At 44.0% G+C, this 25,534-nt stretch overlaps 1 protein-coding gene across 3 annotated transcripts; it reads left to right on the top strand.

Annotated features, from left to right (window-relative positions):
- The first annotated feature begins 162 nt into the window (after positions 1-162).
- Positions 163-24,778, top strand: brwd1 (bromodomain and WD repeat domain containing 1). 3 transcript variants are annotated; one of them, XM_054793177.1, is made up of 44 exons: positions 163-388; positions 492-550; positions 682-711; positions 932-991; positions 1,768-1,918; positions 2,375-2,473; positions 6,000-6,160; positions 6,248-6,469; positions 6,618-6,718; positions 9,672-9,742; positions 9,859-9,959; positions 10,046-10,086; positions 10,174-10,275; positions 10,505-10,658; positions 10,746-10,880; positions 11,006-11,134; positions 11,259-11,407; positions 12,567-12,643; positions 12,762-12,977; positions 13,044-13,227; positions 13,364-13,451; positions 14,554-14,679; positions 14,767-14,834; positions 14,928-15,162; positions 15,243-15,359; positions 15,653-15,760; positions 15,849-15,973; positions 16,077-16,159; positions 16,756-16,867; positions 17,008-17,069; positions 17,215-17,370; positions 17,452-17,572; positions 17,684-17,809; positions 17,904-17,970; positions 19,065-19,115; positions 19,206-19,331; positions 19,419-19,571; positions 19,663-19,823; positions 19,960-20,114; positions 20,308-20,433; positions 20,521-20,682; positions 20,778-21,095; positions 21,448-21,579; positions 21,656-24,778. In XM_054793177.1, exons 1-44 carry the CDS (start codon positions 352-354, stop codon positions 23,032-23,034), a joined length of 6,636 nt encoding a protein of 2,211 aa, XP_054649152.1. In that variant the 5' UTR covers positions 163-351; the 3' UTR covers positions 23,035-24,778. The 3 variants fall into 3 exon arrangements, with proteins under 3 accessions (XP_054649152.1, XP_054649151.1, XP_054649150.1); XM_054793176.1 differs by having other exon boundaries at positions 12,762-12,962; positions 20,521-20,697; positions 21,656-24,777; XM_054793175.1 differs by having other exon boundaries at positions 164-388; positions 20,521-20,697; positions 21,656-24,776.
- Positions 24,779-25,534: the final 756 nt, after the last annotated feature.

The following is a 25,534-nucleotide window of genomic DNA, read 5'->3' as shown; positions in this document are numbered from 1 at the left end:
TCCGAACATTTCAAATGAGTCGTTTATTTTACGTCATGTTGAAATTCGAAGTTTGTCTATGAAACCGTGCAGTCAATTCGGGTGAGTTTGGCGAGGCTACAGGGCGACGTGTTGCTTTTATCTTCTGTTGAGCCGCCCCCCCTTTCTCTCTGCGTGTTTCCTGTGTGTAGCGGAAGTCAGCAGTATCGCCGAGGCCTCATCCTTCCAATGGCGACTGCAAACAGGCCGAATAGCAAGCGGGAGCAACCGTGGAGGGGGGTCAGAGCGGTGTAACGGACATTAAATAAATATATATAATATTGTATTTGTTATATCATTGCGATCCACCTCTCCATAACTACGTCCGATTCAATGGCCAAAAATCGGAACATTACGCTCCTTGAGTCGGGTAAGCCGCACAAGTAACCCCAATTGATAGCTCAATTTACTACCACATTGCTCCTGTTATGGTAAACCACCTCATTCATTTTTTAAAAATGTATTTATTCCAGAGCTCTACTACTTGATATCTCGTTTTCTGACAACGGGTCCCTGTCGGAGAGCTGCGGAGGTGAGCTGCTACTACTAGCATTGCTTTAAAACCGCTTGAGTTGGTTCAAAAACAGCTACCAATCTCGTCAATCTTTACAATCTCCGGTGGGTTAATCCACCATTAATTGTCCATTTTGATCTATGTTGCAGGTCCTGGTGAGCGAACTAGAGGACTATCAGGTGTGTGTATTGTTTGGTGGTGTTTTGCTAGCGGCTAAGCTGTGTGCTGGTCCATATAAATGTTTAGACTCTTAAATGCTGCCTCTGTGTGTGTGTGTGTGTGTGTGTGTGTGTGTGTGTGTGTGTGTGTGTGTGTCTCAGCCGTTTGACATCACTCACTTTTTACAAGCAAAATAAGCTGTTGTTTTCTGCGGGGTGGGGGGGGTCTTGTTTTCGACAGCTCTTACCCGGGAGACTGGACTGGCTTGGAAACGAGCACCCGAGAACATATGAAGACGTGGTAAGGTTTACTATTGATCTAGTTAAATGCATTGTATATATTGTGAAGCTAACCCACGCTGTGCTCTTGTTTACCGTCTTTGTTCTAATCTCTTTGATCTATTCATGGCTTTACTGCAGTGTTTTTGTTTAATGTTACAACTCCTTTCGTGTCACGCAACTCGACGCGAATCACGAAACGTTTGCCGTAAACGTTTGCAAAATTTCAACTTTTATTTGTTATTTAGCCACGACAGTTGGTACTTCAGCTAGCTAAGGGTGGGTAGCTTGGCTACACACTGCGTCCGGAGCCGCTGCGTCCCAACCAATCGGGAGGCGAGATGCTTCGTCTCGGCGTTGTTTTTGCCTGTGACCTGAGTTCTGATTGGTCGAGTAAAAGGAAATGTTTTGCATAAGAAGCCACGCCTCAAGGAAAAGCTGTTAAGACGTCGTAAGACAAGTTCTTGGGGCCATTTTCCCAATTATGAGCACTATTACTATTTTTTACTGTAATTCTTGCAATTTAATTTTACTGAACATGAAGATATTTAAGTGAATGTTTTTATTGTAACTCTGACTCCTGTGTGAAGTACCATGTTGTCCCCAGCTTCCTCCCACATCCCAAAGCATGCATGTTAGGTTATTTGTAGACAAGATTGGATCGTTGTTACACTTAAACATTGTGGTTGTGTTTCTTCCTCTAGTTTTGGCAGGAAATTTCTTATTTTTATTATTTTTTTAGTCAAACGATCAGCTCAACTTTATTGTCATCGTCCACCCCCCCACCCCCACCCCCAGGTTGCAGCAAACAAACACATTGCACCAGATCATTTGCTTCAAATATGTAAAAAGATTGGACCGCTTCTTGACAAAGATGTGCCATCTTGTGTGCCCGGTGTGCACTCGCTCCTGGGGTCTGGAAAGGAGTCGATGCTTCGGACCCCAAAAGGTACCCTAGTCAGATGCATGTGCTTTGGAAATATGAAGTTATAGCTAAACATAGTCTTACAAATGCTGGGTTGTTTTGTAGGGATGCACTATATTTAACAATAGTGCAAAACATCCCAGAAGCTGAGATGCATTTTGTTTATTGTCGACATTGTGGTCATATTTTGGTTTCATTTGTGTTTTCCTTTTCTTGCTTTGACTTTTGAGAGAACAACATTGGGTGTAAAAGCACCCACAGTTTCTAATCTACACCAAAAATTGGGTTGCTCTTTTTCATAATGTGGATTTAGTCTTTGTTGGAACGTCTAATGATGATGATTAGCTCTCAGATGCGTGGCTTTGCATGGTGGAGGTTGTCATTGTGGCAAGATTTATGGTAGAAATGAGGGAGCGCTGTGTTGAAATTACTAAAATAGTTGGTTCATGTGCTGAATTTGCTGAGTTGTTTTGTTTTCAGACTGTGATGGCATGCGGTTTCAAGCTTCGTCATATGCAGCCCTTCACAGGGGAAGACCACCAGAGAGGCCTTTGAACTGCAAGAAACCTCCACATATAGGTGGGTTGGGGTCTCACTCTTATATGTCTCTGTCTTGCAAAGCTAACTTGCATTTGAAAATGTTGAACTACCAGACCTACCAACATTGACCCTTAAATACGCTTGCACACGTCACTGCTCTCTTAGTACGCAGCTTACACCAGCTGGCTTCTCCCACTGCAAGCCCTCTTGCTTAGCATGACGCCCACCTCCAAAAAAATCTAACCTTACGGGCCTAAAAGGCTGTGATTGGTCGGCTTGTAGAATATTATTTCCTGTGTGTATACGACTCATTCAGGGAAGGTGTGGCCCACCTCCACTAACGCCTTAATGATCTCAACAGGCATATGTGCATATACACTTGTACAGAACATCATGTCATGGCTCTCTTCAGTTCAGAGTGATTGGATCGGATAGTTTGGTTCTTTGATGACTTTGTTATGGGTCAACTGAAAATGTGACCAAATCTGCTGGGTCAAAAATATCCGTACAGCAACATGAATGAGCAATTTTGGTGAGTTAGAAAGTTGTGTCAATGAAATGAGCTGAATAGCACAGCCTCTGAACTTCTTGTGAGTGATCATGAGCGACTACAGCAGGTGACTTCTCTGAGGCCATTTAAATAGGGCTCATGGGATACAAACACTGCAACGGGAAAGTCAGAGGAGCTCAGCACGGATCTGAAAAAGCCAATCATTGGCTTGAACAAGTCAGGAAAGTCACTTGGAGGCATTTCAAAGCAGCTGCACGTCCCAAGAGCAACAGTGCAAAACAATAGTCAATAAGCATGAAGTGCAAGGCACTGTTTTGGCACTGCCAAGGGTGAAGGGTCAACCGAGAACCACCGAAAAGCAGATCTGCCAAGAATTAAAAGCTGCTGGAACACTGGCGTCAGTGTCCACGGTCAAGCGTGGTTTGCATCGCCATGGACTGGGAGGCTGCCTTGCAAGAAGGGAGCCCTCGCTCCAAAAGCGGCACCTTCAGGCTCAACTGAAGTTTGGTGCTGATCACTTGGACAATGGTAAGACCTCCTGGCGGAAAGTTCTGTGGTCAGATGACACAAAAACCGAGCTGCTTGGCCACGATGCTCAGCAATATGTTTGGAGGAGAAAAGGTGAGGCCTTTGACCCCAAGAACACCATGCCTACCGTCATTCACAGTGGTGGTAGTATTATGCTGTGGGGCTGTTTTGCTGCCAAAGGATCATGAAGGAGGAGGATAAGCTAAAATCATCAGCCTGAAGGTTGGGTCTTGGGCGCAATTGGGTGTTGCAACAGGACAGACATTGACCCCAAACACACATCCAAAGTGGTAATGGAATGGCTAAATCAGGCTAGACAGAAGGTTTTAGAACACCCTTCCCAAAGTCCTGACTGAAACCCCATTGAGAACATGTGAACAATGCTGAAGAAACAAGCCAACAAATGTAACTGAACTGCACCAATTCTGTCAAAGATTCAACCAGAAGCAGAAGAATTGAAGTGAAAATGGCCCAGAGACATCTAACCAAACATTAGCATTGCTGTATGGATATTTTTGACCCAGCAGATTTGGTCACATTTTCAGTTGACCCACAAAGTCCTAAAAGACCCAAACTTCATTAATGTTTTTTGTGACAAAGAAGTATCTGTTTTTCAGAGAAAACCCAGAGTTGTAGAAATAACTGGAAACTCAAGCGAGCCATGACATTATGTACAACTGTACATTATACATTATGAGTAGCCCCCGCAACCATTTTATTCAAGTACATCTTTTCAAGGGAGCATACTAAAAAAGCTTGGACATACATTAGAGTAGTCAGTGTGCAGCTGGCATAGGAAGTAATGTCACTTGAGAGTATTTACATTGTTTAGTCGTCTGCGGTATAAATGGTTTTTAACAGTTTTTCTTACGTGAAGGCTAAGACAACATTTTCTGTCTTTTCCTGACTGGAGCACATTTGTACTATGTTGAGGCTGAATAAAGCCTATTTTTCACATTTGTGTGTGCCATGTTGGTAAGACGGGAGAAGCGGTATTGAAAATGAATGTTGGTAAGACGCTTTTTGTTGGTATTTTGTTCATGAATGACTTATTCTTCACCAGAGGTCCCTATTATTATATGTACACGGAGAGAACATGGCAACAATTTATTGCAACTTTCTTTCTCCTGCAATTGTATTGCAACAAACACTTAACAACTCCCTTTGCAATGTTTGGGAAAACAGGCCAGCCTGGAGGGGCTGGTAAATTGCTGAGTTCGAAAATGTGCTCCCCACTTGAGTTGAATATGCAAGTAAGGCTTATTTTGTTAATTTGTTGAAATCCTGAGCTTGTTGGTGAACACGTAAAGATACTGATAACTAATTCATACAATGACAAGCTGATGCAATGATACTCAAGTCATACAAACTTTATTCATATGTCACATTTTAAAACAACCAGGGTTGACCAAAGTGCTGCACAATGAGGAAAATAAAATCAATAAATACATAACCACACACACAGCCAGTTTAGCTTAAAAGGATGAAATATCCAAAATAAAAGCAGTGTGCTTATTCAGTCTGTGTTGAATGCCAGTGAAAAGAGGTACGTTTTTAAAGTGCTCAGGTGTTTGTGCAACTCTGATGTGCAGGGTAGACTGTTCCAGTGTTTTGGTGCAGCCACAGAAAAGGCTCTGTCCCCTCTAGTGGTAAGTCTAGAGCGGGGACTAGCAGACAGGAGCAGTTTGTCTGCAGACGTCAGGGCCCTACCTGGGGTGTGGGGGCTGCAGGAGCTTAGACAGGTATAGTGGGACTAGTCCATGCAAGCATTTAAAACCAATAGTAGCATTTTAAAATGAGAGCCAGTGAAGAGCTGCAAGCACAGGGGTAATGTGGTCGCTGTGTTTAGTCCCTGTCAATAGCCGGGATGCTGCAGTCTGCACCCCCTGGAGGCGAAGAAGGGAGGACTGGTCGAGGCCAATGTAAGGTGAACTGCAGTAACTGCAGCCTTGGTATGATAAAAGCACGTGTTGCTTTCTTGAAGTCTGCAGGTGGTAGGTATTTATTTTCTGACCGACTTCAGAGCTTTAGCTGGATTTTACAACCGCTGATATTTGCTTGTCCACTTAAAAATGACGTAATAAATCCATAATAAAGGCAAGGATTCTTGCAAAGGGGTGACAGAATGACGTTGAAAACATGAAGCCTTTCCAAAACTTCAGCAACGTCAGGCATTTTAGACGGCAACAGTCACAAAAAATGGTGGTGAAATCCCAGAGGGAGGCACTGGATCAATTATTCCAGGCTTTAAATTGGCTTAAAAGACTTGAAAGACTTTTGCATTTTCTGTATTTTCAAAACAAGACAATGACTTGAGAGGAGCTGGTGATAATTAGATTGTTTTACAGTTAAATGAGAAAGCCGGTTGGCTTCTGTGCTGCTATGTGAATCGTGTGATTGACTGACATGAATGTAAGTTTATCCTGTGCTGCTGCACCTTCCTCCACATCACAGTATCCAGTTTACTGCCCTTCCAGGGTCTCTGCCGTCTCCTGTCCTGATAGTTTGTATCTTGCCGCCAAACAGTCAACGTCTATCGAGGAAGAGAGCTGACCGGAGCGCAGAGCTTCAGCTCCATCAACCCCATCAGCAATTACGAGCGCATGCGTCTGCATCGGCGGATCCTGGGTCATCTGTCTGCAGTGTACTGTATTGCGTTCGACCGCACTGGTCTGAGGATCTTCACCGTAAGAAGGCCTTGTCAAAAACTGCTGTTTGTTGTTTTTTGGGGTTTTTTTTACATGTAAAATGCCAATCTTCTGATTGTTTGTCAGGGTTCTGATGACTGCTTGGTGAAGATTTGGTCTTCGTTTGACGGGAAGCTCCATTCGACGCTGCGAGGACACTCTGCCGAGATCACAGACTTGGCGGTCAGTTACGAAAACACGCTAATTGCCGCGGGAAGCTGCGACAAAACCATCCGTGTGTGGTGCCTTCGTACCTGTGCACCTGTGGCTGTGCTGCAGGGGCACAGCGGATCAATTACCTCCCTACAGGTAAATCCAGCACACTGACTTCCAGGATTTGAAATCAGGTTGACATTAGGCAACTGGAGGCCAGGCGGTGTATAAAAGTAGTTGTTCTGCAGTGCCTCTGGCGTGAGATCAGGCTTTTTCAGCTGATTGTTGAATGTTGTGCTTTCAGTTTGCACCGTTTGCCAAGGGCTCAAAGCGCTACATGCTTTCCACTGGTACTGATGCTACAGTCTGCTTCTGGCAGTGGGACGTCAACCACATCAACTTTAGGTGAGGGTAGCTTTCATTTGGTTTTAACTTGTGGTATTAAGTGGCCATCAAAAAGATAAAAGCTTAAAAAATAACTTGCCTTAAGATTTTATAAAGGAAGTGTTCATATTGTGGACTTGAATCAAAATGTACGGTATAATTTTTTTGACACATTGGCTAAAATGGACAGTGTGCCATGCCTCGAGGTGCCGTGTAAATAATAATAGTAACTGGTGACTCTGTCACCTTATGCAAATAACTACCGGCTCTACTGCAAATAGACGACGACAAGCTGAGAATATACCACAATGTTTGGTCCTGACACTGAGGTGCTACCAATAGTAATACTGTCAACAGTAATAAAGTACAGTAAAGTAATCTTAAAATATAGACAGATACAGAGCTTCCTCAAAAGAACAACATGACCATCATCCACACTGCTTACCTGTTCTAACCACTTACGTCATATACAGGCAGAGTTTCCCTGAGGATTTTTTGAAGCTGTGGTGGTGGGCTGCGTAGGAGGCGGACCGCCGCCGCTGTGGCAGGATTTTTCCAGTGCATGTTTTTCGAAATAAAGTGTAGTGAAGTGTTTTTATGATATTTGATAGATATTTTATTTACAATTAATTGTGGTCAACATGTAAACAACAGGCTATACATGTATCTACAGTATATAGCACAAGGGTCTGTGGGCTATATCAATGTATAAATAATAGGCTATACATGTATCTATATAGCACAAGGGCCTGTGGGCTATATCAACATGTAAATAATAGGCTATACATGTATCTATATAGCACAAGGGTCTGTGGGCTACTTTGTCCCAAAGATTATAAACAGAGAGAATACAGACCCTTTCCAAAAAATTAGAATGTCATGGAAAAGTTGTTTAATTTCCATAATTCCATTCAAAAAGTTAAACTTTCATAGATTATAGATTCAGGGCCCACAATTTAAACGATTTCAAGTGTTTATTTGTTTATTTTTACATAATTTGGGCTTCCAGCTCATTAAACCCACGAAAACAGGAATTCAAAAAATTTGAATACTGTGAAGAAATCAGCCCAAATTTTGCAGGGCATGAATGTTTTAAACTGAGTGTCACACACTAATCATCTACTAAACTCAAATCACCTGCACAGGCTTCCCCAGGTGTCATTAAATTGCTTCAGTTTGGTTCAATTGTCTCAGTTCGGTTCAATATGAGGAAGACTGCAGAGCCAACGTAGGAAGCGTCTCCACTGGGCCAAGGAGAAGAAGGACTGGACTGTTGGCCAGTGGTCCAAGGTCCTCTTTTCCGATGAAAGTAAAGTGTGCCTTTCATTTGGGAATCAAGGTCCAAGGGTTTGGAGGAAGACGGGTGAGGAACAGAACCCAAGCTGCCTGAGGTCCAGTGTGAAATATCCACAGTCCGTCATGATTTGGGGTGCAATGTCCGGTGCAGGTGTTGGTAAACTCTGCTTTCTTAAATCCAAGGTCACCGCAACAGTCTACCAGAATGTTTTAGAGGACTTCATGATTCCTTCTGCTGAGGATCTGTATGGAGATGCAGATTTCATCTTCCAGCAGGACCTGGCCCCTGCCCATACCGCCAGAAGCACCAAAACCTGGTTTGATGCCCATGCCATCACAGTGCTTGACTGGCCAGCCAACTCACCGGACCTAAACCCCATTGAGAATCTATGGGGTATTCTCAAGAGGAAAATGAGGGGCACCAGACCCAACAACAAAGAGCTGACAGCAAGCATCAAGGAAATCTGGGCTTCCATAACTCCCAGGCAATGCCACAGGCTGATTGCTTCAATGCCACGTGGCATTGAGGCAGTGATTAAGGCAAAGGGATTCCCAACCAAGTATTGAAGATTGACATATCGTTTCGAAAGTACCATATTTTGATTGATTTGATGTGATCCTAATTTCTTTTTTTTTTTTCCTGCAAAAACTGAGAAGTAAATGGTGATTTCTTCACAGTATTCTAATTTTTTGAATTCCTGTTTTCGTGGGTTTTATGAGCTGGAAGCCCAAATTACGTAAAAATAAACAAATAAATACTTGAAATCGTTTAAATTGTGGGCCCTGAATCTATAATCTATGAAAGTTTAACTTTTTGAATGGAATTATGGAAATTAAACAACTTTTCCATGACATTCTCATTTTTTGGAAAGGGTCTGTATATACTATATGTATTTATGAATGAGTATTTATGTACATGTATATCAGGGGTGCACACAATCAAAATGATCTACCTCTTGCCATAAAACAGAAGAAAAGCATGTATAAAATGTAAGTGGTAAACTTTGCAGGTACTATACCAAATGCTAATGATTAGTAGTTCACATTCACACTTTCAAATTTTACAGTTCATCAAAATAGTTGATCTCGTTCAGTAATTCACAATTGAAGTCCATATGGCAATAAAGACAATGACACAATCATAAAGATAAAAGTGCGGCTGCCGCGGCACAGGAGCAAATCAGGAGGGGGCTTCGTATCAGCTGACTGTCATATGACTTGTACGAAGTGGCTGTAATGATGTAGGTGACACGCCACAACACCTTCACGATCGTCGTGATGGGCACCCCTGATATAGCATATATGTCCATTCATACACTGTATTACTTAGCATTGTTTTACATTTAAAAAAACAAAAACTAATTTCCAAGGTGTGGTGGCATTTAACGAGCCGTGGCGCCCCGCCACGATCCACTGCATGTAGGGGAAACCCTGTACAGTCGTCCCTTGCCACATCACAGGTGGAATTTCACACCTTCACTCTATCACAGTTTTTCAAACATATATGAATTTATTAATGATGCTGCTTCATGGTTGAATTGTTAGTCAAAATATGCACATTTAAGCACATGTTCTGTATTTTTGGCTGTGATGAAGCATAAAAATGACTACATTAACTAAAATACAAACAGAAGCAAACTCTGAATTTTACGGAATATTTTCCCTCCCCCTCCTGAAGTGATCGTCCACACAAGTTTACGGAGCGTCCAAGGCCAGGAGTTCAGACCGTGTGTTCCTCGTTCAGTCCAGGTAAGGAGTCCAACATCCTACGCGGATCGCTATTTTGTATCTAAATAAATCAAAGAATGGGAACTGTTGCGGGTCTTCTTTATCTTTGTTTAAAAATGTCTTTTATATCTTTGCAGGTGGAATGTTCTTAGCAACAGGAAGCACTGATGATGTCATCAGAATATACTACTTGGGGAGCGGAAGCCCAGAAAAGATATCCGAGCTCCATGAGCACACAGTAATTTGACACACAACTTGGCTGGATTGTAGCTGCATATTGTTGTACTTGCTTCTGTTAACCTCCTGTACTGGCCTTCTGTTTAGGACAAAGTTGACAGCATCCAGTTTTGTCACTCAGGGGAAAGGTATGCTTTTTTACTTTTTGGTATTTATGTGTATTTTGTTTCATTCCATGCGAGAGTGCAATGTTCAATGCTTCTGTACTTCCTCAGGTTTGTGAGCGGAAGTCGAGATGGCACGGCCAGGATCTGGAAGCTCTACCAGCGGCAGCAGTGGCGGTGCATCTTGCTCAACATGTCTGCCACTCTTCCTGGGTGAGTTTTCCTCTTCATCATGCGGCCAGTGGAAGCCTGTCTTGACTATATGGACTGTGTCAGTCATGTTGTTGAACAATGTCAATGTAGTTCTGCCTGCAGATGAAGCAAAGCATTGCATTAGGTTCAGCGCCTGGATAGAATGCGCATTGTTCAAGTGCTGACGTGAAGCTCCATGATCACTGGCTTAAACGTAGTAGGAAATAATGCCAGTGTTTGTATTCTTCAGTGCTGAGCCTATGAGTGAAGAGGAAAGCTACTTAAAGGCCAAAGTCACCATGGTAGCATGGGATCGCCATGACAACACGGTCATCACAGCTGTCAATAACCATCTCCTCAAAGTGTGGAACTCCTACACGGGACAGCTGCTACATATCCTAAAAGTAATCTTTTTCCTATGTTGAGTCTAGCTCGTTTAAAAAGCGGGTAAGCGCAAAACAACAAGCGACTAATATGAACCTTGTTTCCAGGGCCACGAGGCCGAAGTGTTTGTACTTGAGCCGCACCCTTTCGACCCCAGGATCATCCTGTCGGCCGGCCATGACGGAAATGTCTTCATATGGGACCTGCTGCGAGGAACGAGAACGCAGCACTACTTCAACATGGTACGCCACAGACTGCTGATCAGCTTGTTGTCTACAGAAATGTAACAGTTGGCTTGATTCCTAGAGGTGTTTTTTTGCTTGCCGGCTTTGTGTGGTAGCTGTGCTTTCTTGTGTGTCCAATCCAGATTGAGGGGCAAGGTCATGGGGCAGTTTTTGACTGCAAATTCACCCCCGACGGTCAGCGTTTTGCCTGCACAGACTCCCATGGACATCTGCTCATCTTTGGCTTTGGTAGTTCAAAACCGTATGAGAAGGCAAGACAAAATGTCACACTTGAGCACAATTTGTTCTTTTTCAAAGTATGAAGAAATTAGAGCTGAAAACTGAAATCTGTGTCCCTCTTGGTTATATCTTTCTTTCTCCTGGCCCTTAAAACAGCTTCCAGACCAGGTTTTCTTCCACACAGACTACAGACCACTTATTCGGGATGCCAACGGCTATGTGCTGGACGAACAGACGCAGCAGGCCCCCCATCTGATGCCCCCACCTTTTCTAGTGGACGTGGATGGAAACCCCCATCCGCCAAGGTAGGCTGCAGAGCCAGTCGTCTTTCCTTATTGCTACTTTGCTTTCAAGTAGGGATGCTCCGATAGCTGGGCCATCCATTAGTATTGTCCCATTTCAGTAAAAAAAAAAAAAAAAAAAACATAAGCCAACAAATGCCTTTCAAAGCTGGTCACAAAAACCAGCCGTGCTCCCGCGCATAGACAATTCACATCATGACAGCAAGTGATGGAAATTTCGGCTCCTTTTAGAGAACCGGTTCTTTTGGCTCAGCTCACAAAAAAGCTCCCAAGTGGCTCCTCAGATTTGTTTGTCTTGAATGAATTTATTACCAAATGATGTGTAATGTGTAAAATGAATTACTAATGGAAAAATTACTTGATATCAAAAGTGGACTATTTAAATGGATTCAATGGACAAGTACAACAATACAATATAATATAATATAATGTAATGTCATAAAATACAAAAAAAAAAGACCCATCTCAATAGACACATTAAGTCAAATCTCTTCATGCTAATTTCTCGCCAACGAATCGGCTCTGTTTAACCCCCACTCCCTTGCTCGGTGTGGACACAGAGATGCCGCCACACATCTTGACATGACATTCACCCAAAAACTAATCTGCGCCCAGTTGGCCCCCAACGACACGAACCGACTACTGTCGTTCATGTCAAAGAGCTGGCTCTTGGAGCCGTTTCGTTCGCGACTTTGTTCCATGCCAGTGTGCTTGATCATTCCCTTGTCAAAGCTATCTGTGTTCCACTTGGCTTGCATCTTTCTGTCCACAGCTAGAATTATCTTTTAAAAAATAAAATGAAAAATTATCTGCCAAGCGTCTCGCCTTAAGACTCCAAATGTGACATTTAGTTTTTCAAACAAACAAGCAATGCGGTTAGTTAGGAGCTCGTCTATCTCCCACGGGGAAGTGGATATCACGTTTTCAAGTGTCTTTTGCTGTCATTATACTACATGTCTGTGTGTTGAACGTTACATATTGGCCAATAGCACTCATCATAAATACATTGAAAAATGTACAGTTAATCCATGTGATGGTATCGGCCAATCTGACTCATGGATGATGGGTATCTGAATCAGCAGCATAAAACCCTGATTGGAGCAACCCTACATAAGCTGTTTTCATAAGACTTATTTGCATTTCAATTTCTGTGGCTTTCCAGGTACCAGCGTCTTGTTCCAGGGCGGGAGAACATTGCAGCCGAGCACCTGGTTCCTCAGCTGGGATACGTTGCCACCAGTAAGAATGGAGCTCACCGCGTGCATGATGATTTCAACACATTAGCTGCAGTAAACATGTGCTAAAGCTCCAAGCAGCATCTTGTGTTGGGTGAAGCTGAGCCCTCGCGTTTGCTCAGGTGACGGCGAGGTGGTTGAGCAGGTTATCAGTCAGCAGACCGCAGAGTTGGAGGAGATTTCAGTAAGACGTAGCAGCCTTCTGGACGAGGCCATCCGACAACTTCAGCAGCGGCAGGACCGGCAGAACCAAGCTGGCTCTGAGGGGGGTGCTGCTGCTGTTCAAGCTGAGACACCGGGGGCAGCTCCACCACCAGCGCCAAGTACGCCCCGTAGAGGTACGAATTTAAGGTTTTTATGTCTTTTTTTAATCCATTCTTACCTATTCTTCCACTTCATTGCAGTGTCTGTCAATGACCGGGCAGAGGTGCAGTCCCCTCCCAATGTAGGTCTGCGGCGGAGCGGGCAGGTGGAAGGTGTCAGGCAGATGCACCAGAATGCACCTCGCAGTCAGATGGCCACAGAGAGAGACCTGCAAGCCTGGAGACGGCGGGTGGTGGTGCCTGAGCTTGCTCCCAGCAGCTACAGGTAACACGCCCAATATATGCAGGATACTGCTTCTAAATCTGCTCCATGTAAAGAACACTTTGAGATGTAAGCTATACTGCTGTATTGCTGTCTAAAAATCATGAATTTTGGTTGGTTATTCTTGTTTGTCTTCCAGAGACCAGGTGAACATCAGGGTTGCCAAAGGAGACGAGGAGGTGGCGTTATACAACACAAAGAAGAGGCGAATCATGTACAGCTGTCGAGTAGGTTCTTCTTTTTTCTTGTCCAATAACATAAGTGTATAGCGACACGTGATGATGTACTGGGGAATAAAAGGAAACCAACTGAGAGAAACCATTGAAATACAGTCAAACCTGTCTATAGCAGCTACTAAAGGGAAACGGCAAAAGGCAGGTATATAGGCAGGTGGCCGTTATAGACAGCTTGGCGGCCATTTTGAATTTGTGCGCGCACATATTAACATGTCTGTGATTAGAAGCTTGTTATGTTCGCAGATACATATAATTATACCAGTTGACCAGTAGAGGGCACTGTGGGACTGCGGATAAAAGTTGTAAAGTACAACTAGGCTTGTTATTCTACACCACCCACAGAACAAAGCTGTGCTACTATATATACGGCAGAGTGTCATTACAGCTTTAGTTCATCGGGAAGTGACGGTGCGACGTCACGAGCAGGAGAGCTAGGCTGAGTGCTATCTGTGAGTGTCGAGAGAGTTGGAAGTGTGTTTATGTTGGCGTGGATGTAAAGTCCTGCAGTGTTCTCCGCTGTTAATAAAGCCATTAAAGTGCATCGGCGACGTGAGTCTCTCCTTCCCCACAACAAGCGGCATTACAGTATTGACCAGTGCACATTGTCTCACACCAGGAAATAAACAGTGTCACTCTCTGCAACAAGCTCCAAAGAAGACGCCTTTTTTTTATGTCGAACAACTGACAGTTTGTGTGGATCTTGTGAATGATTGTGACTGAGCTAGGACTCAGTAATTAAAGTCTACACACGACGGCTTCATTGATTAAAAAAAACAAAACTTTTTCGTGCATGAAGCTTCTACCTGAGTCGGTATTTTGGCCGCTATATGCGGTCAGATATTGACCAAGGGAGACAAAATGGGTGGCCGCTGGCCGCGTAGACAGGTGACCGCTATACACAGGGTCTATAACACGTACATTTTCTGCGGGGGATTTTCAGTGGCCACTATAGGCAGGTGGCCGTTCTATAAAGGTGGCCGCTAAGACAGGTTTGACTGTAGAAAGATACGTAAAATCCTGGACACCTAAGGGTTAACCCTTACATGCTGTATAACTGTGGTATCAACGCTCTCTAAAGTGTTTGTGTTTGCAGGATGATTCTGACGACGACCCACCCCCTGGGAAGCGAGCGCACGGCCGTGGTGACGCAGCGCTGGAGTTCATCGAGCTGTCGTGCGAAGAGGGAGAGGACACTGCAAGCTCCGACGCACACACAGAGGTACCAGATTCTACTCCCTCGTGACTTGTTTCAGAATAACGTTTGCTTGCAGCCAAGGTCATTTTATTGTGTGCGCCGTCTCTCCAGGATAATGACTTGGACGGCAGCGAACTGGAATCCTCCAATGACGAGGAGTGGAACAGTGACAGCCCGAGGTATTTTCTTGTCACTTTATTCAGTTTTCTGCAAACACATATTAAATATCTGAAGTGTTTTTTGCATTCCTCCTCAAATGATGACTCCTACAGCCACTCATCCAGCGAATACTCAGACTGGACAGCAGATGCCGGGATCAACCTTCAACCCTCAACTCTCTTGTCGTCACGGAAACGAGTACAACGCCAGCTCAGCAGTTCGGACGAGGAGGAGGAAGACAACGAGGAGGAAGAAGAGAAGCAGCACCAGCAGCAGAGTGACGAGGAGGACAAAACAGGGATGAAAGACAAAGGGAAATCCAAGAAATCAAAGAACAAGTCTCCCAGAGTGAGTTGTCAGCCATTTTATCCTTGTGCCTGCATGACTTTGCAGAAGAGCTATGTATTATATCTTGTCACTCCAATCAGAGGCCCAAAGTCCGACCGTCAATCAACAGAGAAGTGTCCAACGAGTTTAGGCCCTCGCTCTGGATCACTGATGTCATTCCCAGGAAGTCTCCTTTTGTTCCTCAAATGGGCGATGAGGTGTGTTTTACTAACATTTGCTAGTATGACTATCATGAAATCTTATTTCTACCAAATTCCTAGCGTGCTGAGCCGATGGTCGAGAAGATTCATCGTTTTAAAAATTGAGGAGACACAGAAAATGGAATAATAAAAACACGTTAACTTTATCTTGGCCTGTTGCTGTGCTTTAGTTTGCATGCTGCATTCAGTCTCCTCTTGGATCAATACTGTTAATTATATGGTTAATAAGCACTTCTGGTAGTATTTGATCAGATCAGAGCCAAGCTAACAATTACTTTGCTTTCTTTCAGGTCATCTACTTCCGACAGGGCCACGAGGCGTATGTTGAGGCTGTGAGACGAACAGAACTGTATCCCATCAACTTGGACAAGCAGCCGTGGAAGAAAATGGAGTTGCGGGTAATGCAAGCGGGCTGCAGCTTAGTGCACATTAAAGTGTTTAATGAAATTTACATGATCTGTATTTGACGTCTTGCTTCTTCTCCAGGACCAAGAGTTTGTGAAGATTACTGGGATCAAGTATGAAGTCTGCCCTCCGACACTGTGCTGTTTGAAGCTGACTCTCATCGACCACGGCTCTGGCAAAATCACAGACAAGTCCTTCTCTGTCAAGTAAGCCATTCCCTTTTATGAACTGGCTTTCCAGTCGACAATTGCAGGTATGCCTTTGACAAATGCTACTTAAGAAAACCAACTAACGGATTTTTCTTTGCAGATATCACGACATGCCGGATGTAATAGATTTCCTGGTGCTGAGGCAGAGCTATGACGAGGCACTACGGAGGAACTGGCAACCAAGTAAGTCAGCTCCACACATGTAAGGGAGGATACCGTAATTTCCGGGCTATGGAGCGCACCGGTTTGTAAGCCGCACCCTCTGAATTTGAAGAGAAAAAAAGTTTTGTACATACAGCCCGCACCAGCCGCAGGATATTTAGTAGACAGAAGCAGCGAGTGTAAAATGGCTAGTTTAACAGTAGCCTACCAGAAAAGTCATTCATCGCCGTCCTCCTCCTCCTGGGAACGAAAACCACTCAAGTCACCTTGACAACCATCACAATTGAACAGCCTCATCATTCCTCCGTCACACACTTTGTCTCTCTCTCTCTCTCTGTCTCTGTCTGTCTCTGTTTCTGTGTTTCGTTGTCGCTCTTTGTGGTCTCGAGACAAATTAGCTACTTGGCTTGAGCTTCATTCAGTCCAGCCTTTGGAAAGCCCTTGGTGATAGTGGACTTAAGATGTGTCAGAGATTACTGCAGAACACTTCAAAACGTCATATGAGCTTCCACTTCACTCATCCACGTCACTACTTCCTGAAGCTGCACTCTAAGCATCATGGGAAATGTAGTTTAGCCATACATGAGCTGCATCATGTGCTTCCGCCGTGTTTGCAGACGATCGGTTCCGCTCAGTGATAGACGATGCCTGGTGGTTTGGCACCATCGTTTGTCAGGAGCCGTACCAGCCGGAATACCCCGACAGCCTCTTCCAGTGCTTCAAAGTCAGGTAGGTGACAAGGAATGAAAGATATCGATGGAGACGCTGTAACAGTAGCACATTCTACATTCCCTGTAGCAGTGGTCCCCAGTGAGGTTTTGAAGTAAGAACTTAATGATCAGTCAACTACTTCTTTCATTCTGTACTAGATGGGATAATGGTGAGAATGAGAAGTTGAGTCCTTGGGATGTGGAACCTATTCCAGAGGATGGTAAGGTTCAGCCATTCAGGCTGGCTTTGTCTGCAAAACAAACATTCCCTCAACATTTCACAAACACTTCTCCCTTCCCAAATATTTTTCCTGATTGACTTTGGTGATAAACTGACTTCTAAACCAGTCTGTCTTTGCTGTGCAGCTGAGCTACCGGAGACAGAAGGAGGCAGCATCCCTGTGACGCCAGAGGAGATGAGCGAGCTGATGTACAAGCCTCTGCAGGGGGAGTGGGGAGTGAGGAGTAGGGACCGAGAGTGCGAGCGAATCATCGGCGGAATCAGCCAGCTCATCACTGTTGGTGTGTACACCTTAGTCCGGCAGAGTTGAGACCTTTCTTGATGTGAAACTAACACTCCATGTCTGTGTGTTTCTGCCACAGAGATTTGTGCCCCCTTCTCTGGTCCTGTAGACCTGATCCAATATCCCACCTACTGCACTGTGATTGCTTACCCCACTGATCTGGACACCATTCGCTTGCGACTCATGAACAAATTCTACAGGTCGGTTCCATCGGTTCTTTGTCACCCTTTGACCCCTGATAGCGCATGACTTATGTGTGTATGTGTGATTGAGATACCGTGCACCGATGCTGCTCTGCTGTGGTCCCGCAGGCGGCTCTCAGCATTAATCTGGGACGCCAGGTACATTGCACACAACGCCCGCACTTTCAACGAACCAAGGAGCAAGATTGCCCACTCTGCAAAAATCATCTCCAATGTCCTCCAGAAATTTGTCAAGTACGTCCCTGACATATTTCTCTCTTTTTGGCTTTGTTATTCTTGCACAAATGTTCCATCTTTGCACCCTGACTCATTTCCTCTTTTTTTGTAGCAATTCAAGCTGCACAGACATCATGGAGATTTACAGTCTTGTTGAAGAAATGGATGAGGATGAGGAGGTACGTCTCATTTCTAGAGGTTACGAAACAGGGCCACCACTGAATGGCGAAACAAATGTAAATAATTGTTAATTGTCAGTTATGTCTCTCACATAAACCAGCAGGATTATGTGGGTGGAAGATAGAAGCTTATACACTAACATACAGTACATGCTACACACTACTCCATACACTTTATATAACCCAAAAGGCATGCTGGGTAACTTCATGTGCATACATCAGTATCAAATCTTATATTAGTGTATAAGCTTCTATCTGGATACCCCGTAGTCCATGTGCTACTGTTACATTGTGTCTTCTGCATGTGTTACTTGTGGTTTTTGCTTGCACCGTGATCGAGGTAGGCATTTGGGTAGATGAGCTCCTGTTCGTTCATGTGTGAATAATGGTGATGGAAATCTTTTTAGAGATCCGCTTCTCTCGGCTCGGCTCACGAAAGAGCCGGCTCTTTCGGCTCCCAAGTGGCTCCTCAGACTCGTTAGTCTTACCAAATGATGTGTACTGTGGCAAATGAATGACTCATGTAAAAAATACATGATATCGAATGTTTATTATTTCACTGGATTTATTCAAATCTCATGAGCAGCTACTACATTATAATGTTATATTATAAATAACAAAGACCCATCTCAATAGACAAAATAGGTCAAATCTCTTCATGCTAATTTCTCAAGAACTAATCGACTGTAAGAGCACCACACCTCCCCTGCTCAGTGTGGACACAGAGACGCCGCCACGCATCTTGACCAATGACATTCGCCTTTAAAAGAAAAAAAGATGAGGGGGGAAAAAAACTAAAGAGACGATTAGTTCACGACCGACACGTCCCTAGTGAGTGAGGATGTAAATGTCTAGCAGCTTCACTGTGTTTACACGAATGATAAGCACAAAATGACAGGTTTTTCCACACATTAAAAAATGAGGTTTTGGTCAACAACCCACAAATTTGCAGGGTCAGGAATGCTCAATGGCAAAGATGTCCTGTCCTGTCCTTTTTCATAAATATGCATAGCTAATGTGATATTATTACTGTCCTGCCTCCTCCTCCTCCTCCTGAATTATCTTGACTCACTTTTTGAAATGTTGATTCACAGGAAGCAGATGCAGAAGCGCCAGGACCCTCCTCAGGCCACAGGCTGCGTCAGGTATACACCCTATTATTCCTAACGTAAAGGGAGAATGTGGCAAACACGGTATGGGAAACTCCAGATGACCTTCTCTCTCACTCTTTTCAGCGCTCTGTGGAGGTTCTGCCTGACAGAGATGCCTGGAAGGAGCAGTGCAAAAATCTGCTCAACTACATATTTGAGTGTGAAGACTCTGAGCCCTTCAGACTGCCGGTAGATCCTCAGAACTACCCTGTGAGTTCAAGACTGCATAATATAGCGCCAGAATACCAAAAGCAAGCCAGGTGGGACTTGTACAGATTGTTTTGTTTCTATTTCCAGGACTACCATGACATCATTGATACACCAATGGACTTTGGCACCGTGAAAAGGACCTTGGAGGAAGAACGCTACGAAAATCCAGTAGAGCTTTGCAAAGACACACGGCTAATATTTGCAAACGCGAAAGCTTACACGCCCAATAAACGCTCCAAGGTAGGAGACTGGATGAAGAATTGAACGTTTTGCAAACCTACCTATGTTGGTGCTCCTTCTTTTGCTCAAGTAACTGAGTCTTTTCTTGCAGATTTACAGCATGACCTTGCGGCTCTCTGCCTTCTTTGAGGAGCAAATCCGAACAATCATATCCGATTACAAAACAGCCGTGAAGAGCAGCGCCAGGCTGCGCCGCAGCCAGAGGTTCAAAAAGAAGATGCAGCAGCAGGATCCATCGGGTGGTGCCACAAGGTATGTTTGTTTTCCTCAAGCCCGTGGGTTAGCATCAGTATGATGATGACGGTTCAGTACATACCTCTGCTTTAAGATCATTCTTTGCTTCATTTTGGGTACACGCAGTAGAGTAATATGCTTTGTCCCCCTGCAGTCACAAGAGGGACTCTGTCAAAACTCAGGAAAAAGTTGAGTCTGTCTCAGTGACCAAATCTACCTCAACCAAAGCGCCGCTTCCTGAGCGGGCCAGGAGGTCTCGGAGGAGCAGTGCCAGCCATAGCTCCTCAGAAGACAACTCTGCATCGAAAGGTGCATATTATCCATCCATCCATTCATTCATTCATTCATTCATCATTACACACGGGGCACGGGGTGAATCAATAATGGGTTCTCATCTGAATGAATCAACTTCACCATGATTGACTTTCCACTGTGTTTTTATTTAACAAGGTTCTTTTTTGGGACTTTTCTCACAACTAAACTCCTAATTGTTCCTCTCCAGAGTCGGAGAGTGAGAGTGAAGACAGCGAGTTGTCAGAGGAAACGTGTCCAGGTTCCTCCAGACACCATCAAGGCAAACAGAAAGCCAGAGTTACAAGAGGCAGCTCCTCCAAGCAGCGGAAAAAAGGTTTGTGTTTGCCTCTCTTGTTTTAGAATCAACATGTGAGGATTAGATTCCATCATTTCAACAACTTTGGCCTATTTTTCGTGCTAGTGGCTTTGAGTGACAGTGAAGAGGAGGTTGGGGAAGAAGATGACAGTGAGGGTGATGGGGGAGAAGACGGTGAAGCGTCCTCCCATTCTTCAGGTCGTCGCTATCCCAGCAGAATGCTAAAGAGCAGGAGCACACGACTGACTAGAAACGCTGCCGCTGCGGGTAGAAAAAAGAGCGGTAAAAGCCAGATCTCTCACTTTATCATATTCCAAGTTTGATCTTTGTCCATTATTGTGTTGAATGTTGCTTGTTCTCAGAGGGCAGAACGGAGATGAACGGTCACGCCAGCCGGTCCTGTCGCAGGGAGAGACACCCCCTCCGGGAGTCCGACAGAAGCTCATCATGGGGCTCCGATAGGGAAGAACTAACCATTCGCAGGTCGCTGAAGAGGAAAACGGCGAGGGCAGCTGTCAACAGGATAAAACTCATTGAAGCTTCAGATTATGAAGATGAGGAGGAGGAGGAGGCGGAGCCCAGACGGAGCAGCAGTCGCCTTCGCAACGCGCCCCGGCCTAGCAAACGCCCCCCGGTGCTTCAGAGCAGCTCTGATTCAGACGTAGAGCAACTGAAAAAGGGTGGGCAGCGTTTATTTATTTATTTATTTGTATTTTTTTTTAATGTACAGCCTTTGTTTTCGGCACATTATGCTCTGTAGTGCATCGTTAAGATCAGTCATGAGTTGAGGCTCTCGTTGTCATTCAGTCACAGAAGAAATGTCATCACTTTATGATACGACACCATTATTACCACTTCAATAACTTTAGGCCTCATTTTGAGTCAGTCTGATTATTTTGGTTCCACAAGTGTAAAAGAGCCTCACAGAAAAGCCAACGCTACAATGAGGTGACTATTTTTACTTTGTGTTGGCGCAAATACATGATTTGCTTTGCAAAGCCTTTCATGTCAAACTTCCCATGTTTGTTCTAGCTTCTGCGAATCGCGAGGAATGGAGTGAAGAATCCCAGGATGAGGAGAATGGCAATGACGGCAGCTCCTCAGACTCCTCCCACTGTCAGCTGAACGGACACGCAAGAACGTCAAGCAACACCAAGGGAAATGGTCAGCAACAGAAGCTTTACAATTGCCATTTCCTGTTTGTATGTGAGGATATTTAGCAGCACTTTTCCATTTGCAGGAACTTTGACATGTATGAACGGAGACGGCCCAAAACACCAGAAGTCGCTGGACAGCAGCTCTGAGCAGGAAGAAGACACCGCAGTGGAGAGTTCTGGAGATGCGGAGGAGGAAGATGAGGTAGCTGTGTGTCAGAAGACCAGTAGAAGCTCATCCCGCAAGAGCAGGATTACCAGTGAGGAGGAGGAGGACACTAAACGTAGGAGCACCCGAGGCAAACCCCCCGTAAGCTCCGATGATGAGGACAGTTCTCAGAGATGGCCACATCAAAATGGGAGGGAAGAAGCACAGCCGAAGGACTCTAGAAAGAGTAAAGTGTCGTCAACTAAGATCCAAGGTCAACAAAAGTCTGCCTCAGCTAACAAAGCGGATGCTGGAGATCCCAAGGTGCTGAGCAGTACCATAAAGAGCTCACGCAAGAAAAGAGGGAAGCAAAATGAAGAAAGTGAAGCAGAAAACAGCATCTCCAGTGATGACTTGGACACCAAAAGCAAGAGGCCCACGGGGAACAAGAGCAAATCAAAACGTCCTCGGGTTGACACGTCTGCTTCAGACACTTCCGAGCAGGAGTTTCAACCCAAGAAGTCCAGGCGGAAACGCTCCACCGGCTCGTCGGAAGAAGAGTCGGATCATTCGGACAGCACGCCCAGCAGGCGGCTTAACCTCAGAATGCTGCCCAAGAAGAAATACATCAGCGACAACTCTGCTTCAGAGGAAGACGCCGCTACCCGGAGCAAACTGAGAAATGGGAACAAAGCGATCTCAAGGGAGGACCGCTACAACAAGAGAGAGTCAAAGAGAAGCTCTCTGAACGAATGCACCACGCAAACGTCTTCCAAGAGAAAACGAATATACACCTCAGGCTCTGAAGATGAGGAGAGTGAGTCGGCAGCCAAGAACAACAATAAAAATGACAGGTCCAGCTCCTTCAAGCGGCCCAAACAGGACAAGGAAGAAGACACCTTTTCCCCGTCGCATTCCAGTGAGGAGGAGGAAGAAGACGTGGGCTGCTCAAGGAGGGGGAAAAAAAAAAAGAAGAAGAAGAAGGAGGAGGAGGAGGAGGAGAGGTGGCCCAAACACAAAAGGCGCAAGGAAAGCTGCAGCAGTAATCACAGTTCAGACTCTGAAAGCGAGCAGTCGTCCCCAGCCAGCGAAAACTCTTACGCCAGCTCAGGGTCCCACAGCAGTCCAAAGAGGAGGAGTCCCAGACGGGCCGGGAATGACGAAAGGACTGCCGGTCGGCAGTTGAGGCAGCGCCGACTACGTGTTGCCTCAGAAGAAGAGCACAGCGACGAGCCGTGCAGAAGAACACCGCAAAAGGCCCGTGTCAACACCCGAAACCAAGGAAAGCGAACTGTCCTCTATCACGACAGCGAGTGACGGCCCAAGAGGGACAACTGGAGACGGGAAAGACACTTGACCTTATGGTAGCAGCACTGGTTTCCTCTAAACAAAAAATGCTGTGAATCTTGTTTCTTTCAGGGATATTTATATTTTCTATGAAAAACACGTTTTGTAGATGTGATACAAATTCATGCATTCAAACTGCTGGTCATCACGTGGATTCACATCCACCCGCCGCCTGCCAACACTGCTTGTTGCCAGATATATATATATATGTTTGTATATATATATATATATATATATATATATGTATATATGTATGTATATATATATGTATGTATGTATGTATATATATATATGTATGTGTATATATATATATATATGTGTGTATATATATATGTATATATATATATATATATGTGTGTATATATGTATATGTATATATATGTGTATATATATATATGTATATGTATATATATGTGTATATATATATATGTATATGTATAATTTTGTTTGTTTGTGTCCAGCAGAGTAACATTGTGAGGAATCTTGGGTGCTACCTAATAATATACCTCTGTTAAATCTAAGCATATTGCTGGCTTGCACTAAAACACACTGTAAGGAGGTATTTCATACACTAGTTTTGCATTAGAAACTCAGGGGTCAACTAAGTTTACTGTCGTCTCAGCTGTGCAGTTATTTGTTTTTGGAGCTATGAAAAGGCCAAGCAGCAAGCCCATGTTTTTGGAGCTGTGAAATGGACAAGCAACAATTCCAGGTGGGCAGATGTCTAAGCACACGCAACCGAGACTAAACCCAAGCCACATTCTCACTTAAGACTGCAGCACTCCTTTGTACACCCATACATACACTTAATGCTTTGTATTATGAGTTGATATGAGCCAAATGAATGAAATGATCCCCTTTATATTGTTTTCTTCACTTTAGTGTTGTATTCTAGTCAATACTTTAGGTGTATGTTGATGATGGATGGCCATCAGTCAGTAGCAACATTTTTATTTAAGGTCTGTTTGTTTTGGGTTTTTTTTTTTTTTTACTTTAAACTGCATTGTCTTGCCATGTGTCACAAATTGGTACCTTTTGTTGCCGAGTACAAATAACCAGAAGTACTTACCGCAAAATAGTGTGATTTCTCATATTGGGAAGACATTTAATTGTCCTGTGTTACTTTCAGTGTTAAATTCTTTTTTCAGAGTTGACGTAAATATTTTGCCAGTCCCGCAGTAGTTTGGTTTATGCCGGGTTTTCTAAATGCAGTTGCTTTGACATATTTGCTCAATGGGTTTCGTACTACATCTTCAATAAACAAGATTTCAATGAAAAAGCTATAATTCCGCAATGTTGGCCTTGGAGTTCAATGTTTTCTGCGAGTGGAACTGTGGTTGATCATGTGAACACTTAATTTCATGTGTGTGCGTTTGAAAGAAAATGTTAATCCACTCCGATGGAATGCAACTCAAATATTAAACTTGGGTAACTTACTGTTTTGATGTTGCATTTCATGGCTACACTGCAGGTAGGTGATGATACAATTGCCTTGCTGATAAATCTTAAATCAGTGTTCATTGTTTTATCTAGAATATTCTCGTACGTGATGTATTTGTCACTGCGCAATACGTACCCGGAACGCAATCAGTCCCGCGCATGGGCAAGGACTACGTCACTAGCTAATTTTTACAACAGCGCTTCTGCGACGTCACGTGCTGTAGTTATTTTTTTATGAACATAAATGGTCAATATATTTTGTAAGCAACTCTTGTTAATTTCGTTAAAATACTTGGTTAGCACGGGGATGTTTCTATCGTCTTCTGACATCCACCAAGACTGAGCTACGTTAAAAACGTACGCAATGCACGTACCGCAGACGTAAACGTCATATCCGGTTACGTGTAACAAGAATAAAACACATAAATGCAGTTATAATTCAATGTAAAAAACCATAAGTAGAGTGCAATGATGGGTTAATCTAGAGGACTCAGATATTTCCCTTTTTTTCTAAACGGGGAAATACCATCCATCCAAACATATCTTCCTAGCAAATAACTCCAATATGCAGAAGTTCTCTGATGTAGAGGTAAAACAATGGAGGACCCAACATCTAACATTCCCTGTAAGTCCAAAAGTGAAAGACATTTTAAGTACATTTTAAGACCTTGAATGAGATTTATTCATCTAGAGAAATGCTAAGAGTAAGAGTTCATATTGACCATAACAACTGTATTTTCTGTGACTCAAGAGATTGAAACCACGGACCATCTTTTCTTTCACTGTATTTACACAAACACATTTTGGGAGGACTTTGAGGACTGGCTTTCTTCTAAAATCCAGCTACAGGACACCCTCACGATGGACAACATCTTATTTGGGGTGAGCCTGAAGGTATCGCAAGCGGACTATGTTATAAATAACCTGTTATTACTCTCCAAATATTTCATTCATTGCTCAAAATGGAAAAAAGTAAAGCCTCTTTTCACAGTGTTCAAAAAACATCTTGTAGGAAATTATCTAACTGCCT

This window comes from Dunckerocampus dactyliophorus, chromosome 12 (assembly GCF_027744805.1).
Source record: "Dunckerocampus dactyliophorus isolate RoL2022-P2 chromosome 12, RoL_Ddac_1.1, whole genome shotgun sequence".
NCBI classification, from domain to species: domain Eukaryota; kingdom Metazoa; phylum Chordata; class Actinopteri; order Syngnathiformes; family Syngnathidae; genus Dunckerocampus; species Dunckerocampus dactyliophorus.
Note: the sequence above shows the minus strand (reverse complement) of the source record. Positions and strands in the feature narration are given on the sequence as shown.